The sequence below is a fragment of the Heliangelus exortis genome, chromosome 6, assembly GCF_036169615.1.
Source record: "Heliangelus exortis chromosome 6, bHelExo1.hap1, whole genome shotgun sequence".
Taxonomy (NCBI): Eukaryota; Metazoa; Chordata; class Aves; order Apodiformes; family Trochilidae; genus Heliangelus; species Heliangelus exortis.
In genome coordinates, this window is record NC_092427.1 from 8,286,463 (window position 1) to 8,305,187 (window position 18,725).

Genomic DNA, 18,725 nt, shown 5'->3' on the forward strand with positions numbered 1-18,725 from the left:
CTACAGTGCAAATTAAATGCCTGGTTAAGTGCATATAAGCTTCTGAGTGCATAAAGGCTTTGTTCTCTAAGCTGGAGCATAAATCTGGTGTATGAGATCGAACGCTGTTTGGCTGCAGTGATTGCTCCAGAGTCACTGCAAAATCTTTGTTAATATTTTCCCTCTGTCAGAAATTTTGCCAGGATCTGGTTTGCCTGTGTGGTTTTGGCTCTGTCTGAAGGATTTTTGCACTGGTGAATGGTTTCCTTGACTCAGAGTACAGTAGGATTTGGTGGCTGAGGTTCGTAATTTTACCATACATTTTCAGTAGTAATTTCTGAGTAGTGTAATCTGCTCTCTGGATCAGTGGCGTTACAATGGAGATAAGAGAAGTTGGAAGTGGATAAAGGGAAGAAAGTTTGGTATTATTTGGTAGTTGTTTTTTTTTTTAATCACTAAAAGCTAGTAGCCATAGCAAAGGTGAATGGCTATAATAAGGCTCCTACATTCATGCAGGGATGCCTACAGATAAATTTGAACTCCCAGAACATGGCACACAGGTGTCTGAGTATTAAAGCTGAATCCTAGAAGGGAGCCTGTACCAGAGGCCCCTGGTCCTGGTGTGAAACCTGGGTGTCAGCTCAGTACAACTCCCATGTAGACACAAGCTAAACTTGAGGACCAGGCCCTAAATATCCTGTAACCATCAGCAAAAGTATTTTGTCTATCAGCAGCTAAAAAACATCCTGCAGGGATTCTTTTTCAAATAGAAGATCATTGTGTTGTTATGTGCGTGTGTATGGCTGGACTGTGTAGCACATGTAGAAAACAGTTTTGTTTGCTAGCACTATTTTTCTTTCCAGAATTGTGATGCATAAGCCATAAAATGCTAAATAGATTATTTCTTCCATTTTTCCTCCTTAACCACTAACACAGTTCACACTAAGGTTCCTTCTGATATAATACATACAGTGTAGCTATATATTACAGAGATGTACAATAATTGTCTGAAAGAGTGATTACCATCTCTTTTCTATATAATTAAGATCAAAGTTTAAATTTCAGATCCCTGATTTTCTCATTATGGTTCACCTTACTCATTAAAAAAGTTGGAAGATACACTCATAGGTAACACACAGGAAATGATTAAGTAAAGACTGGCATTTAATCTGGATAATAGAATGAGAGGTGGTCATCATTCTTTATTTTTCTTGAACATAATTAACCTCATCCCTTCAAAATCTGTAAATAATGTATCTTATATGTCAGCATTTATTATTTAACACCATTTAAAATTATGCATTATGTAAGTGGCTACTGTAAAACTGAATCAGTGGATTGTCCTGGTCTGAACTGATGAAAAACCAGAGATTCTCCAGCATAACAGTGAATTGTCTCCAAGAGGTTTTGGTCTTATTGTGTTTTTTTAAACTGTATTTGTAGATTTTGGTAATAAAAGGGGATCACTTCTCCCATTATTGAAATTATGAAAGTTTTAGGCCTTTTTCACAGGCAATCAAACCTGTTTATGCCTCGAGTTTACACACTCTAGGGACTGATAGCAAGGTAAGACAGTAGGGTTGGAGATGAAGAGTTACTTACAGCTTCAGGAATGACTCCTTAAAAGACTAGAAAAAATGCAGAGGTATAATCCAAATACTGGGAAATACTCGAGATCTGACATAGGTAACACTTTGCATATTAGTACCTGTCTTGCCTACTTTTCATTGGTTGGGAAGGATATTACTCCTTTTACCCAGCAGCTGCTTCCAGTGAAGGAGCAGTGCTCACGTGCACCATGGAGTGGGAAAACACGTGGTGGGTTCCACCACCTTGCAGTGTGCGTGCAACGAGGACATCCCTGAAGGCCTTTTTGTTTGAGCAGCCCTTCCTCTGTAAAGCAGCTGCAAAGTTCACTTTTTGGAGCATCCCTAAGACATGTGCAAGCCATCCATCTAATGCCTCTGTTCATCCTGCCTCTGCCCAGTAGGGCAGTATTTTACTGCTCTTACTGTGTTTCTTTTACAACAAAGTATTTTCTGTTGAGTCTTGTCTTTTATGTTTTCTTCCTCATTCTTTGTAATATTTTTCAAGGCTCAGAGGGAAATATTCATTTACATTAGGCTAAAAGAAGGATAACTAGAGGGGTACTTCAGCTTTTTCATTTGCACTAGTAGTCCTGATGCTGTGGACAGTCATGGTCCAGATCACATTCTCCATTCTTTTCCCCAAAAAAGTCTTGGAGAAGAGTGTGAGTCCCTTTCACACTTCCCCAGCAGCAGGACATGTCTTACTACGTGAATAAAATGCTCATTTAATCTTTCTTAGAAGAAGATGGGGATATTTAAAACTTGTCTTTGTTTCCTGATGACACAGGGCTGTGTTACTACACCACTTGTTCTCAAAATTGCGTTTTCAAAGCCTTAAGGGTTTCAGAAAGATATTTAAAAAATAAAAATAAAAAATTCTACTGGTCTTCCTACTTCAGTCCTGTCTGTCATGATTCTACCCTAGTAATGGGAACCAATTCTGGTGATGTGTTTTAATGTGGTTGGCCATATCTTCAGGGAGTGATTGTACTGCTGCTGTTCTTAGCTGTACTCTGCTATATCTAGACAGGGTGTATGAATAGAGAGAGAACACCTGGGATTTTCTGTCCTCAGTGCTTGAGGCTATTCATGCTCACAAATATCTGAAGGGTGGGTGTCAGGAAGAGGGGACCAGACTCACTCATGTCCAGTGACTGGAGAAAGGAGAATGGTCACAAACTGGAATACAGGTGATTCAACCTAAACATCAGGGGAAAAAAATTCACTGTAAGAGAAACAGAGCAATGGAACAGGCTGCCCAGAGAGCTTGTGGAGCCTCCATCTCTGTAGACTTTCAAAACCCATCTGAACACCATCTTGGTGTAGGTGAACCTGCTCTGTCAGGGAGGTTGGACTAGATGATCTCCAGTGGTCCCTTCCTGACAATCTCTGATTCTGCAGTTCAGGTTCTCTGTTTTTTGACCAGTAATGATGGGTGTGCTTGAACTCTTATGTCTGTGAAAGAGATGCTCATGAAATCTGAAAATGAAGTGCGTTTTTCTATTGCACCTATTTTGCAAACTAATCATCTTCCCCACTCAGTTTCTCCAGAAGCAAAAGATGACTTTTATCAGTGACACATTTTTTCATAGATTTTATCCTCTGATAGGGGGATAACATGTGAGTTGTAGTCTTTCTCACATATTTGCTGAGCAGGTTGCCTTTTCTGTATGCTGCACTGTTTTGCAAAAACAGAAGGTGTAATGGAAATTAAGCAGTGATTTGCCATGTATCTTCTAAAATTGTTTCCCCTCCTACTCACTCAGCCCTGTAACTTCTGAAATTCCTATTTAAAGTCTTGCCACTTAGTTTTCAAATGGTGCAAGACCTGGAACAAATTTTGCTGCTGTCTTGATAACAGAGTGGCAGAGGAGTATTGCTGAAAGTAAAGCAGCAACAGCTTCTTGGTAACTGTATTATCCCCTGTAGGCTGTAACTTGGGTCATGAACAGAGACTTTAATTTAAGCTTTTTGTTATAGAATCTGAAAGAACAGATTCTTCTCTTTTCAGCAATATATGAACTTACAATGAGCTGCCCCTTTTTCCAGCCAGTCTGAGATGTATGTGACTGCCTTGCAAGAAGCATCCAAATTACCCACTAAGGTCAATGATAATAGTATATTATTGATGGCTTCTGTCTATTTAAATGGTGACACAGTGGTGAACTTCAGCAGCATACCCAAGTCATCAGCAATTGTGCTGCCACAGTGGACTCATAATCCAAGTGTAGTTGCTGTCACAGACACAAACACACCAGGCAGTTCTGAATCTGGAGATGATGCTCCTTAAGGAACCCTTGAGGGGTGCTGAAAAGCATGGAGCCTCATGTAGCCCTTTCTGTGCTGGGTTTGATTTTGCTGTAGTGCTTTGGCTATTCCATGGTTCCCTTGTGGCCATCCATAGTTAGGTGGGAAGAAGCCTTTTGTGTTTGTATTACACACAAGCATAAACGTCATGGACTTTCTTCCAGGCTTCCTAGTGGGGTCAAGGAATAATGGTCTGGAGAGGGTGCCAATGAACAGTAGTTAATTTAATTAGGCTGTAAGTAGTGATGAGCATAAAACAAAAACTGACCTTTGAGATTAATCCCAGGGCAAGCTTCACAAATCAGGCTGTGCATCTTGTATGGCACTGTAGTAATAAACTTGCTTTGTTATAGAGCCCTCAGAGTGATGTTCCAACTTACATAAGGGATTAATACCTTGCAGAAGTCCTATTTAAAAGGTTAAAAGTGGGGCTTAAGTGGTACATAGAATATATGCTGTCTCTCCATGGAGGACAGAAGCACACCTCAGATAATCAGTGTCATTTTATAGCAGCAGCTGAAGAGTAAATAGACCTTTTGATGCTAATGGGAATTTTGACGTGTGCCTCAGTGGAAATGGTTTAAATGTCTGTCACAGGCTACTTATATGGACATTCTTAAAATAAATTAGACACTGGAAAATTGCTTCCCAAAGCAATATGTCAGGCAACCCATCAAGCTGGAGTGGGAGATTTATAAAGTCTGAGCTTCAAAGTAGCCCAGCTATGCCTTCCAAAGAAGGATCTTGGGAAATGATCACTGTCAGTTCACACCCACTCTTTGTTGTTCTTAATAGAAGAAATTATCTGACGGTATTACCTTTCATTTAAAACCCTCTTTGGTTTTAATCCCTTCAGGATTATGTAATCCTCTTTGGCAAAATAATAATTTCTGTCTTTGTCTTTCTTTAACCTGAGACAGGATGTTCCTGCAGACACTGCCCAATCTCATTTCTGTAGAGCCAGCACACTTTCACATTCTAATTTGCATTCATCTGGCAGTTGCAACCTACACAGAAGTATTTTGCATTTTGTACAACTTCATGGTATCCTGCTCTCTTGTTCTGTGTTTATCTTAAGGGAAAAATAATGACAACCTTCCTTTTTAAAACTGACATTTTATTTTCTTTGGAAGGCAATAGTATATTTGGCTTCAATGGAAAATGCTTATTGTTCCTCTAGAAACTACATTCTCCCATTTTATTTCAACCTTGTAAGCCACATTTTTTTTCCATCATAAAATAGTTGTCACTCCTGCCTGCATCTATTTCTTGCTGTGAATTTGGAAGGAGAAAATATAATTTTCTCCAGCGTGCACTTCAGGTTTTTTTGTACTCTGTTTCAAAAAATTCATTCAAGGATACAATAATGCAATTATTTCTGTTTTCTGAGGTGACATCCTTCTTAATAGTATTATATATCCTACAAAGTCATAATCAGGCTACTGAAAGGATTTTCCTTTTTGTCTGTTTAGTGTGACTTAAAATTGTACATGAGCCTCCTCAGAACTGAGTTAGACATTAGTGATTATGCTATATTTTTTGTTCATTTTGTGAAAGGATAAGCAGCACTACATGCTGCAATTTTCTGTTTCTTTCCATAAAGAATAGTCAAGTATTGGCAACACTGCAGTATCGTGATTGTAAAGCTAAAGAAATTATTCTGCATACCACAACTGCAGGGCTACCAGCACTAGCTAATGAGATGGTATTGATGGAAGTGACAATAATTCAGCAGGATTGCATAACCCACTGAGCTCTGCCTTCTAGGGTAAATAAATACAGGGGAATGGCAAAGTGCATCACATTGTCAATAGTCCTCGTTTGTGTCTGGTGTGTTGGTATTTGCAGTGATGAAGCTCCAGGCAGCCAGTTGGTTACAGATAAGTTTCACATTGACTGGGACTCAGTGCTTGTCAACTCTGATAATGTCATCGTAGCTCGATTTGATGGCAGAGGGAGTGGATTTCAAGGCCTTAAGATTCTCCAGGAAGTCCACCGGAGCTTAGGATCCGTGGAAGTGAAGGACCAAATAGCAGCCGTAGAGTACGTATGTGCAAACTTTTCTTCTCTCTTAACCTGCTTCCATTTTGATGTGCTAGCATTTTTAACTGCCCAGACTGTTTTCTTTGCTTAGTGAATGCCTTTACTGTTTATTTTAAATGTAGTGGCAAAATTGGAAACAATTTTTTCATTACAAACAGCAAATAAAATGCCAAGGTCCTATTTGCTTTCTGTGCTGGTGTTTCTCCATGATAAAGTTGCCCTTGCCTGTGCAATCTAAATATGCCACCTGACTGAATTCAAATTTGTCTTTATTCCTTAGGAAAATTTCTTGCAGCACAGATGTTAATACATTTTTGTTACAATATTTTAGGTCTGTACCTAGGACGCTTCTCTGATTTCCATCACAGAGTTGAGTGATCAGACAAAACAAATGGAGTTACAGTGCTGTAATTTATAACAAAATTTGGGCAAACACCTGTTGTTTCTCATTACCATGAACATTCTTAGACTGATACAAATCCACCAGCCACAGAAAAGAGTCATTTCCATCTGTGGAGTAATCACATGTGACTTTGACAACACCCTTTACTCAGGGTGCCCATGTCAAAATGGTTATTATCAAGATCTGGAAGGACATTTTCCAGAGATTCTCGAGTTAAGCCAGAGATTTTTTTAATTTACTTATTTTTTAAATTTACTTATTTTTTTAATTGTTTCTTCTTTTGAAAGGGGTGGAGATTCAACCATTGCATGAGTAGGCAACTGCTCCAACTTGACTTACAAGGGCCAGAGGGCTCCTAGGATTCATGTTGGTCAGGAATGAGCTGCCTCAAGGAGAGCAGTTCAGGGTGTCCCTTGTGAAAGGACCATCAGGAGCAGACCCAGCTCTGTGCTGTGAGAACTGAGCTCCCTGCTCAAATGCTTTTTTAGGCCCCATTACATCTGGCTTCATTTTGGATGCACTGCAGGGGAAAAAGGGAGGGTGCTCTTGGCACTGCAGCAGGTTGGGACCCCTCAAAAGAAGTTGGATTTTGCCCTCAGATTTGTTTTTTGGGTTTGTTTTTTGTTGTTTTTTGTTTTGGGTTTTTTTTTTTTTTTTTTTGTCTTTTCTGTATAAAATGCACTGTGGGTAATTTATGGCCTTGATGAGAGAACTAATTATTTGGGTAATTATCTAGATTGAAGAAATTGCATTCATCTTACCTTCTTTAAACCATCAAACCCTAGGCACCTCATTACCTGCTCATTGGTGAGAAATCATGACACCCATGCCATGGGTTGTGATTCTCCCCAAACTGAGAGACGTTTCCAACATGGATGGGAAAGAGCAACTGTTTGTGGCTCTCTTCTCTAATTGAAAAGAGGGTGCAAATGGCCAATTTAGACAAGATCCTCAAATACAAATATCTAAGGTTATGTGAGATGAGCCCAACACCAACTGTTTGCCATACTGAGAGGGAGCTGGAAAGCAAATTGCATTTCCCAGTGCTACAATAATTTTATTGGTGTCATTTGTTCTACCTGATCTGCATGTGTGGCAGCTCCTTACTGTACAAGTAATTTTCTTTACATACTAGATTTAACCATTCAACAAAAGTAAAAATAATCATTAAACTGTAGCAAATTAAAAAAAAACAAAACTTTTTTTTCTTGCAGATCACTACTGAAACAGCCCTTCATTGATCCTAAGAGGCTGAGTATATTTGGAAAGGTAATGTGCAAAAGCAGCAAGTTGTATCATCATGATTTTTTAAGAAAATCTTATTGGATCATAAGCAACTATTTTCCTAAGATAATTTCAGTTATTAATATAGGGGGGAAAGCCTTCCATGATTTACTTTATATTCTGTATATTTTTTTTTGTCAGAATAGGTGTTTGAGATAAACCAGATCAGTTCTGTGTTTCAGAATCTGCAGGAGAAAGGATTGGTCAAAAAACATTGGCTTGCTTTGTTTTTTTTTTAAACAGTCTTAGGCTTTATGCCAGCTTGTTTCTTACATTTTCTCATTTGGGCTGCAGTTCAAGTGGCAATGGCCTTCTAGTACAACTTCTGTATCTGAATGCCTTAGTGCCCCCTGAAGTTAGCTGAAGTTCAGTGCTGTGGTTTTCTTCCTTTTTGCATCATTTGCTACAAGTCTCACTGCTGCTGTTTAGTCAGCTGGCCTTGCTGTGGGGCATGTTGTTACCTCTAACATAAGACAGAACAAGGCAAAGGCTTAACCTTTAGTAACAAATAAAGTAGCATTTTATTGATGTCTATAAAAATACAGCACTTACGTACACCTCATAATTGCTTCTACAAACTAGCTTTTTTTTGTTGTTTCCTTAAAAATGCAAATATTTTGTGCCCTTGACCTCAAAGTAACAATAAACCATGGTCGAGTACTTAGACAAACCCCTCAATCATCATGTAAGAGCATCGTGTTTCTCTAGGAAATCCCTTCCTCCCCATCCCCACTCTGCTACTGACTCTCCATGGCCTCGGGCAGGGCTTTTAACCTCTGCATCTTGGTCTGAATTCAAGATGAGGATATTGCTTCCTGCATGGGAGCATTTGAGGACAAGTTAACGTTTGTGAAGTGTAGTGAAAATCAAGTACTGACTATTACTGGCATTCCAGGTGAATGTGACCTTCCTCAAAGATTCCTTGGAGCTCCTGCCACGCTCCCTGAGCTAAAGAAACTATCACTGCAAGGATATCGGTAGCACTGAAAACTGGATTTGGTTTGTAGGGCAGCAGCCAGAGATTGTTCAGCTGAGGGTATATGAGTAGGGCTGATTCCATCCACCAGATGATTGTAGCACATACTTCTATTCCATTTTTAGTGCCTGTTACCAACGTCTAGGAAAGTACACAAGGCATATAAACATCTACATTTTTCCATATCCTCTTCCCACAAATGATTGAAAATATTATTTCTGAAATGAAATCACCAAGTATCCTGAATTGCTCACTTTTTTCTGACCTCAGAAATTCTTTTCATTGATACTTGAAAATTCAACTACTTTTTTGTAGGACATTCAGCACTATCTTGTTTCCAAACAGTGACATCATGAGACAGTTACCACAGAGCATGCATTTAAACCAGTTTTTACATTACTGTTTAAAGGCTACCCCCAAATTTTTTTGCCTTAACAAAATATTGTCAGTAATGGTGCTCCTGCATAATTTTTTTATCAAAGAAAGAGAAATGGAAAATGGAAATGTAAGAAAGTAAAAATCAGAAACTGGGAAATTTGCTAAGCTTCAGTGCTGCTTTAAATTCAGGCAGTTTACCCTTTACAAGTTAGCATCTCAAAATTGTTTTTTTTAGTGTCATACAAAAATTCATAAAATTTAAAAGTAAGGTTTAGAATTAGGAAAAAAACCCAAAACTATATAACAACTTCTGAAAGTTAACTATTTGCTTCCACTCTGCTTATGTTAGAATTAATTAAAAAATTTATTTAAGACTCTTTCCATTTTTATCACGTACAACAGTGTGATAGGAAAAATCTATCTTTTTTTTAAATTTCTGTATATTAAGTTGGGCTTATTGATGGAAATAGAATATTCACGTTGCTTGAAAATAACATGACATTGGGGTTTTTAATGCTGATTTTATAAAGCACTGAGTCATCACTAGACAGAAGCTCTTTTAAGAGACATGAGAACTACACAGAACTAAAATTCTTGTTGCAATCCATAGCATAATGTAGACACAAGACTATGGAGACTGTCCAGAAGGGCACAGTGTGGAAAATACCTGTTTCTGCCTGCCAGGCAACCTGCTGATGCCACTGTGCTTATTGCCATGAGGGGTACAAGCCCAAGCCATGCATGATCCAAGGGCCTCTCTGAGCTGCTGGACAGAAAATTGTGTATCCATGTAGTTTGCATTTTTATTCATGGAAGTAGAAAGAGAGCCTGAAAATAAGTTGGAACTTTCACAGCCAGACAGCTTCTTGAAAATATGGCAATTAGGCTGTAACCACAGATACCCAGCTGGTGAGTGAGGCACCAAATATCCTTGTATCAGGACACATGAACTGTTTTCTACATTGTCATTGTAAAGTGTTTCTAAAAATGTGATCTCACTGTGTAATGCTTTTGTCCTGGAAAGCCTGGCTGGAAGCAAGGGCAGAAGCAAAAAGGAAAGAAATTCCCAGGAGAACTAAACCAAGCTCTTAATGAATACATGGCATAAATAATAAATAACCTGTCGATAGCTATCCTAGGATTAAAATTGTGCTGTGGAGCTTCTTGGAAAGACACAGGTAGAATATTAAATAACAGCAAAAGTAGAGAACCCAAAGGCAGAGGAAAGTTGTTATTCTCTTAAACTCTTTGAATTATTCAAGTTGCCAGTGCACACTCAGAAATTCTTTCTTAGCTGAAATCCACTCCTTCAGATAGAGAGTTGTGGGTGGCTTTTGGCCTCCTGGGCTGGAATTTCTATGAGAAAGGGATAACTCAGTTCCTCATGCTCCCTTGAAAATCCAGCTCTAGTTCTGTATTCCCTTTGGTGTGCTTGTTTATATTTACTATAGGTTGACTCCAAAAAAACCCACCTCTTTCCTTATTTTTCTTAGCTAAGGTTAAAGATTTTTCAAATATTCCAGTTCTTCCAGACAGATCATCTGTTCATTAAATATTTAGACAGAAAGTGCAGGCAGGATTCAAAAAAGTCCAAGAGAAAAAAACCCACAACTTTCTGAGCATTTGATACACAATGTTCTTTTTTTTTTTTTTTTTTTTGAGTTGGCTCATAGTTTAGGTTTTTCTTTCCCATCATAGGATAATTTCTTCTTCCTGAAGTGCCAAACACAAAAAACCAAGATAACTTCAAAAATCAATTTTCCAGCATTGATGAAGGGAACAAAGATGGCAATTAGAGAAATTTGAAGGACTCATAGTGTAGCAGGAGATGAACTTCACAGAGATGATAGGCTCTGAATGAGGACAGGATCAGTAGAGAACTGGCCTTGACCAGCACAGCTGCCGACCTGCTTCAGAATGAGCCATTTGCCGATCTCAGGCCCCACCTTTTATTGGCCCTTGATCTTTGAGCATGCGCACTTGGGCCAGCCCTAACTGGGCACAGGTGAGGCTGAGCACCGACTGAGCTCATTACTGGGCAGGTCCTGCCACCTGTGGCCTACACATAGTATTTCAAAAAGTCATTCATTGATCCCAACTTCACAATTCGGAGTTTATTTTTCTGTAGGTCTGGAATGATTATAGGTGTACGGGCATGGATTGCCAGTGTCATTCCAAATAAATCTGTGCTCTCAAGCTTTCATATTTTCATGCAAAAAAAAGATTCTGTGGCTCTGTTGTGTCAGCTCTTCCCAGGGAGGTGTAGTCTATAGACTTTACAGAGGAGATGATGGAGAGGTGTGTCATGAGGACAGCTAAATGTGAGCAAAAGGAGTGACCCTCTTCCACATCTCTCCCAGCTCCTTCATGCTGTCTGTGCTCCCTGCCTTCTCACACAGCCACAGGATGGGTGCTTTTGTGCCCAGAAAGTGGATCCATAATATCAAGCAATGTGGATTTTTTACAGTGTTGTAGCAGAAGTCTCTTCACTAGCAGCAGGATTCAGTCTGAGGTTCTAAGGGGAGGACAGACTGCAATTAGTTCCCATGTTTTCCCCACACCCTTAGTGTCAGTCCTGTCAGCAGAATGCTCAGTGCCCACTGGAAATTAGCAAATATCTACATTAGGTATATTAAAAAACAAGCAGAAACATTCTTGTTTAGTCTGTTTTCCCCAATGCCTTACCTCTGATTTTTGGTTGTTTTTTTTTTTTCCTTTGTTTTTTTCTGTAATTTTAAAATCTTTTACTAACTATAGGCTTGTGTGCCATGATGCAATTATGGAGCTTGAACTGGGATATTCTCTTTATTATTAACTGCTTTAGTCACTCTTAACTGTAGGTTTGCATTCCCTCTAAAAGCAATTCTTGCAAATATAAATACATACTGTAAAATACTATCATCAGGTTATCACGATGGCCTTTAACTTTATTGTTGCTAAAAAGAAATGAACAAACCAAAAAAATCTCAATCTGATTTCCATTGCTAGGGATATGGTGGCTACATTGCAGCAATGATCCTGAAGTCCAGTGAAAGGCTCTTCAAGTGTGGAGCTGTGGTGGCACCAATTACAGATATGAAGTTGTATGGTGAGTATTCCATGCCCTACACCTGGATGATTTTCTGTTCAAAACATCTTTAATGCATGGAGCTGCTGTTAATTTTAACTTTGGGCAGATAATGTACCAGTTTGGTTTCACATCACTGTCTTGTTTTCTTCTATAAATGAAGGGGCTTCTACCAAAGCATGCAACAGATGCTTTGCTATTAACACCCCTGATTTTTGCAAAGGAGTTGTTTCCCACTTCCCACTGACATTCAGTCAGGTATTCCATTTCCTAAAAGAATAATTTAGGTATATCAGCCTGAATCAAGACTTTTACTACTACTACTTTTATTTTTTTTAAGGTTAGTGGTGAATTCCTTACAGTATCAACCATGTTGTCATTCAGTGGGAGGATATTTGGTTCTGCATGTGCAGTGTTGGGCACAGGCTGTGGACTGTCATGCCCAGGAAATCAGACCAGGTTATTTCAATGTCTGGGGGGAGTTGTGGGGATTTTTTCAGCCATCTCAGAATTATTTTATACTTCATTCTGGTTTTAAATTAAGATCTCTTTGTTGTCTCAATGGCTTAAATAGAAGTGCTGAGTTTTAAACCAGAAATAATTGTCATTAATTCACAATTTTTTCTTTTCATTCTCACAGCATCAGCTTTTTCAGAAAGATACCTGGGTATTCCATCAAGAGAGGAAAATGCCTATCAGGTAAGGTAGCTTAAAAAAAGTAACTTAAAAATTACAGTCACAACTTTAATTCAGTTACAACTTTGTGTGTGTTTGTTTGCCAGGTATCCAGCGTATTACACAATCTTCATGGTTTAAAAGAAGCAAATTTGCTAATCATTCATGGGACAGCTGATAGTAAGTATTTACAGATGAAATTGCATTTTGGTGTTAAAGTTTTTAATAAGCAGACAGATTGGGTACACACCTAGCAAGTACATTTTTAGTACAAGTACATTTTAGTTTTATCCCTTCAGTAGGATTTTTCATTTTACTTCAAGTGTCTCTTCTAACTCTGAACTGAAGACACCTTGCTGAATATTTGAACTGTTCAGGTACCACTGTATATTCTAATTGATTTAAATCTTGTGGAGCACTGTCTTACTAGTGAGAGGTTATTATATGAATTATTTATAGCACAACATTAATTTTTAATAGCATTTTAAATTCATAGAGATTCTGCAATTGAAGAAAGAATTAACAGTACAGTTGGGGAAGTAAAGCACCAAATAGGAAGTTAAAGTTTTCAGCTAATTAATTTCAAGGTAGAGCCCAAGCATCTGTAGCTGAAGCTATAAAGAACCTTTTAATAGCATGAATAGTTTTAGTAGTAGTTAAAGACAGAATGAGTAAAACAGTAAGATCTAGCACTTTCAATGGAATGATGAGATGTGTCAATCAAGAGATAATATGTAATTACAGATTTAAATTCAACTGAAGATTACTTTTCTGAACTTTGATAAGTGATGCAGGTCTACAGAACAGGCTTTGATGCAGGCACAAAGCACTGTGCTGCAACAAGTTTCTCTGTACAGATAGATACACATGCATCCTTCTTTTCCTGGCATTTTCCTGGTGCATGTGGGATAAGACAGGGTTTCTTAGTCCTCAGTTTGGAGATATAAGTACCTCTCACTGACAGGGCTGAGGTGAGAGTGCCCACACCACGTTTGGCACAGTGAGGGTGGCACTCACCAGCCTGTCACCCCAACAGAAGTTGTCCAGCCCATGTTACAGATCCCAGCTGCAATCAGAAGGTGGAAACACTGGCCTGTGTTCTCCCCAGAGCAGCAGGGAGAGTGACAGAGGAGATATTCTGGGTGACTGGGCAGGCAGGAGGGTCTCAGGTGCTGCTGATTGTAAAAGGCAGCAGCAATTTCTGACCCTCTGAACTCAGAGCTAGAGAGAATTGGGACTCTGAGAGATGTCTGAGCAGTGCAGTGTGTTCAAGACCAGGACTCTGATTGCCTGCTGCCCTTGCTTAGTATCACATCTAGTGACACCACCCAGCCCACTTGCAGCCAACTCTGCAGGTAATAAATTTGCCTGGTTTTACCACACCAAATCACTGATATGTTGGAGGAAGTCCATTATCTACAAAAGCATGGGCTTTAATAACTCTGTGCAAGCAGTAGAAAATCCAATGTGTTTTCCTTTAACACAATTATAAACTGTCATGATGTTCAAACATAATGGTTTTACAGACCTCTAGACTACCACAGTGTGTATAAATCAAGAGTAAGGAGAGAAGTCCTCATGGAGTGCCTGAAAAGCATGGGCTCCCCTGGTGCTTCTTCTCCAAAACTTCTGTTTTTCCACCCTGCATGGCTGCTACTGATGGAGCTGTGCTCTTGTGACCAGAAAGTCACCTTCAGATCTGGTAATTACAGAGACTGGAAATGTTTTCAGTCAAAGCTGTTTAACAGAGAAGCATTTCAAATTACCTGTGTTTTTCCTAATAATATCCAAATGTTGTTGTCTTGCAGCTAAAGTCCACTTCCAGCACACAGCAGAACTAATTAAACATCTAATAAAAGCTGGAGTTAATTACACTATGCAGGTATGTGCAGCTGGGACATTTCCTGTAAACACAGTTCAACATTTAACCTCACATTGCTATTTCTTCCCTGAGAAGGACCCTTCATCTCAGTTTGCAGCTGGAGTGCCATTTAATCCCATTTTCCTTACTGTTAATATGGTTATCAAGAAATGTATCTTCTTCTGGGCTCTTTTTTCCTTTCCCTCATGTTTCTTTTTTCCACCTGTTTATCCTAAGATGCTATACAAAATACACAAAATGTTTCAGAGTCCATGTGCACTTTTTGTAACATGGAGATAGCCCTACTTTAGTCCCTTTTAACCTAAAAAAGTATTGGGTCACATGAAAGTGCTTTCCCCTTATTTTCAACATTTAAATTTATGAAAAGGCAAGAGCACTGTTCTCTCTTTCCATGGCTGTATGGAGTATGAGGATGCTGTGGCAGGGTGTGCTTCTTCCATACATTACATTATAAATTACAGGGGACCTGCTGTGGTGTGTGTGGATGTTTCTGGCTGAGGGTTGCATTAACGCTTCATGAAAATCATAGACAACATGGTTCTGGGTCACTCCTCCAACGGTCTCTGATGTTACATTTTGCAAACCTTGACCTTACTGAACCTTAGGTTAACTGTGGTTTCCACTGAAGGAAGTGAACTCATGTCAGAGGTGTTAGCAAGGGGGTTAGCATCACAGAAATGCAAAAGGACTTGGTGCATGAAACCTGAGTTGGGTGGGATCAGTCCCTGAGGTTTCAGCTGAGGTGATGTAAAGGCTTGTGGGGAGAGGAAGAAGGAGGAATTACAAAGGTCTCTCAGAAGAGCCCCACTGAACTGTTCTTATGCAACCTTGTGGTAACCCCAGTTTGAGGAAACATCTGAAGCCTTTTGGCTCAGGCTACCACGTCTTTTGTCCTAAGCTGTGTGCCCTGGACTTCTTTGTTCCAATTTCCAGTGGAATTTGATTTAAGAGATAAAAATGCCCACATCCACCCTAGGAGAGAGATGATGGGCTTTAGATAAGATAGGAAGATAGTTAAAAATATGAGTAAAAAATCTTTTCACTCAACACTTAGAAGCTGAGACATTGAGAAGTCCCTAAAAGCATGAGGTAATTACTCCTTGTTAATGTTAATGGGACTTGGATTCCCAGACACTATTGAAAACACCAGCTAAGGAAACTGTTGTAAGCACAATGACTGAGAATAGATTTTTCACTTCTGCAGATCCCACTGCAGTGGTTGTTTTATGTAAGTTCAAATACCAAGAGAATGAGTTTTACTTGGAGTTTTATTAGCTTTTCTTGATGCCATAAAGCTAATGTTACCATCCTGATGTCATCTAAAACACTTTGAAGATCAGAAAAAGAAAATTAGAGCCCTAAATATTTGAAAAGCCTTTAAAAACTGTTTGTTTTTTTTCCTTTCTCCTCTGCTAGATCTACCCAGATGAAGGTCATAACATTGCTTCTGAGAAAAGCAAATATCACCTTTACAGCACAATCCTCGGGTTTTTTAGTGATTGTTTAAAGGAGGAAGCACCCATTTTACCACAGGAACCTGAAGAGGATGAATAAGGAAGCTTATTTGTGTAGCACTGGAGGGACTTACTTTGCAGCTCTATAAAACCTTAAATAAAAGTGACTGTAAGATTGCAGATTCTGCAGAAGCTCAAGGGCAGCTAAAGGATATCACAGTGGAACAGCACATTTGCAGACAATGAGCTAATAAACTGGAATTCGACTACAAAGTCCAAACCTCTTACCAAGGGACTAAACCTTTACCTTTGTGGAAGGTCAAGAGTTGGTTACAGTTTCCTGGAAGAACTTACTTTTACATAGGTGTAGGGTTAGTGCATGTTTGTTATGTTAAACCTCACTGTTGGTTCTGTAAGTGGTTGCTCAGCTTTTAATTTAAATGCACATCTTTATTCATCTTCGCATAATGCACAACCTATTATAATTATTATGGCCACTAATATTTTAAAAGGTGACCTGCAACCTAACACTTTATTGTTACAAGAAGTGCAATTCTTCTGTTGTCTATTACACATAAGAAACCACAGAGATAATAAAGGGCACGATATTTTCTCTAGGTTCTGCTCAAAGGGGATATACTGTCTAGTGCATCATATAACATTGAGACTGGAAATTATTTTTTTTCCCCAATTTCAACATTACTATTATTACTGTACCTAGTAGCAACCAGTAAGGGACTTTTTGGTGGTGTACACTTGGTCTCTATGTACATACCCAGAACTCCCTAAGCAGAAAATATTTCTGAGCTTGAAGAATTTTTTTCAAGACATGATTAACAGCTGTAATTAAAACAATATCTGCAATTGAAAGATTTCCCCAGACCAAAATGTATCGAATGTTTCCCTAAAAACTGTTTGGGTTGTGTTTTAGTATTGTTTATAGTAGTTAATAGTTTGCTGGTTACACTCTAATTTTAGAATATGCTACTTTGTCACATGTAAATTAGATACATAAATATTAAATTATAGTTTCAGATAAAGGAAATTTATTAACAATGTATAATGCCACTGAGTAATACTTTACTCCTCAAATGAAGCTGTATTTTGTATAGTGCATCTTTTTCTTCCATTGGATCTCAGATGTAATTTTATTGTTCTTCACGGTGACCGTGTAGCTGGAACACTCCATTAGCTTTTTATTCCAGGACAACTCATTAAGTCTCTTGCAACAGGATTTAGATTCAACAGCATCACAAAGAAATGAGATGTTTTTCATTCAAGGCAAAGGAAGCTCCTGACAAGTTAAATTTTATTATTTATTCAGAGGGCGAGCCTCTCATACATCCACTTATTTGCCAAGGTGAATTAAAGCAATAGAAATTGAAACTATGAAATAAACAAGGCAGCCAGTTTGGGTTTGCAGAATATTAACTCTGATCAATGAAATCAAGTACAATGTTGACTTAATTTGAAATATCTTCCTGAAGGTATATGAAAGCTCTTGATGGATGCTGTGCCACTTACATGAGAATAGTGGTATTTGTTTCTGGATATATTCCAAATACTTTCCTACCCAAAAAAGGTTTAATTTCTTGCAGGTTTAAAAAGAAAGTAATTTTTGAGGGTAACTTATGCTATTTAAGATGCAAAGTTCTGCATATTTTATGAAGAATGGGAGTTGTTTTTAATGTAATCAAAAATCACCTGAAGCTTTTTCATCATTACTTCTGGAATATTTTCTTTTATGGTTAGCATTTTTTTTATGATGCAAATGATTGATTTGTCTGAAAGGTGTGGTTTTATGGAACACTGGAAAATCTGTGTCTTTTAATGTTTAGTATTTATCTTGTTTTATTAGCAATGTTTAACTATTTTTCAATTAGTTTAATACAGTTTTACTGTGCAATGGTATCTTGTCTGGTTCCCAGTGTCACCACAAAGTGTGGCTTTCCTTTGTGGTGTTGACAGTACATATGGACTTCATATGTCCCATATAGGTTCAGTATATGTCTATGGATGCTACTATCTACACTACTATAAGACCATGCAAAGCCAAACAAAAGGAGAATTCAAGCAGGGTTTTGCAAATCCTGTTTTCTAGAGAGGAACAAAATTTTGAAGCCCTCTGTTTGCTGGGACTTCTAGATTGTGATTTTATAAATTACACCCCCTACGTAATAAAAGCTCACCTGAAAATATCAATGCTTTTTCTAAAAAAATACACAGTACACTAGGTCCTAATGCAGTTTAACTCCATGAGATATTCCCTGATTTTAACCCAATGCACACAAAGAGCTGCCCAACCTGCAGAGCACGGTGCGTGGGCTCGCCGTGGGGAGGCTGCAGGAAAGAGTTCATTTTTCTCAGTATTTGTTCGTTTTTCTCCAGTTTTGATCCATGTACCTGAATATGAAGGGGACATGAAGACATGGTTTCTGTAAGAAAGTTTTTGCCAGGACTGGTATGTTTAAAAAGTCTATTATCTGAAATGTGGGGTATCTGTGTGGAAATGCGGTATGCCTTTAATGTTTTTTATATTTCACTCACTGTCCTACAAATACAAGTATTTTTCTATATATGTGTACACGAGGTTAAGCATCAGACCGAGATAAATTGGCCGTACTGAAATTTTTATGGATGAGTTAAATTCAGATATTGCAAAAGTATTTGCAGATGCAGCTCTGGTTC

The 18,725-nt window shown here is 38.5% G+C and overlaps 1 protein-coding gene across 3 annotated transcripts in view; it reads left to right on the top strand.

The window, feature by feature from the left end:
• Positions 1 to 18,239, top strand: part of DPP10 (dipeptidyl peptidase like 10) — a 448,704-nt gene extending 430,465 nt beyond the window's left edge. Inside the window, exons 20-26 of one of the 3 annotated variants that reach the window (XM_071746523.1) lie at positions 5,724 to 5,918; positions 7,536 to 7,590; positions 11,948 to 12,047; positions 12,667 to 12,725; positions 12,809 to 12,881; positions 14,510 to 14,583; positions 16,000 to 17,129. In XM_071746523.1, the coding sequence (XP_071602624.1) occupies positions 5,724 to 5,918; positions 7,536 to 7,590; positions 11,948 to 12,047; positions 12,667 to 12,725; positions 12,809 to 12,881; positions 14,510 to 14,583; positions 16,000 to 16,137 (694 nt within the window). In that variant the 3' untranslated portion in view covers positions 16,138 to 17,129. Of the gene's footprint in view, positions 1 to 5,723; positions 5,923 to 7,535; positions 7,591 to 11,947; positions 12,048 to 12,666; positions 12,726 to 12,808; positions 12,882 to 14,509; positions 14,584 to 15,999 lie in introns of those variants that run through there. The other 2 variants (XM_071746524.1, XM_071746525.1) reach the window with 2 other exon arrangements.
• Positions 18,240 to 18,725: the final 486 nt, after the last annotated feature.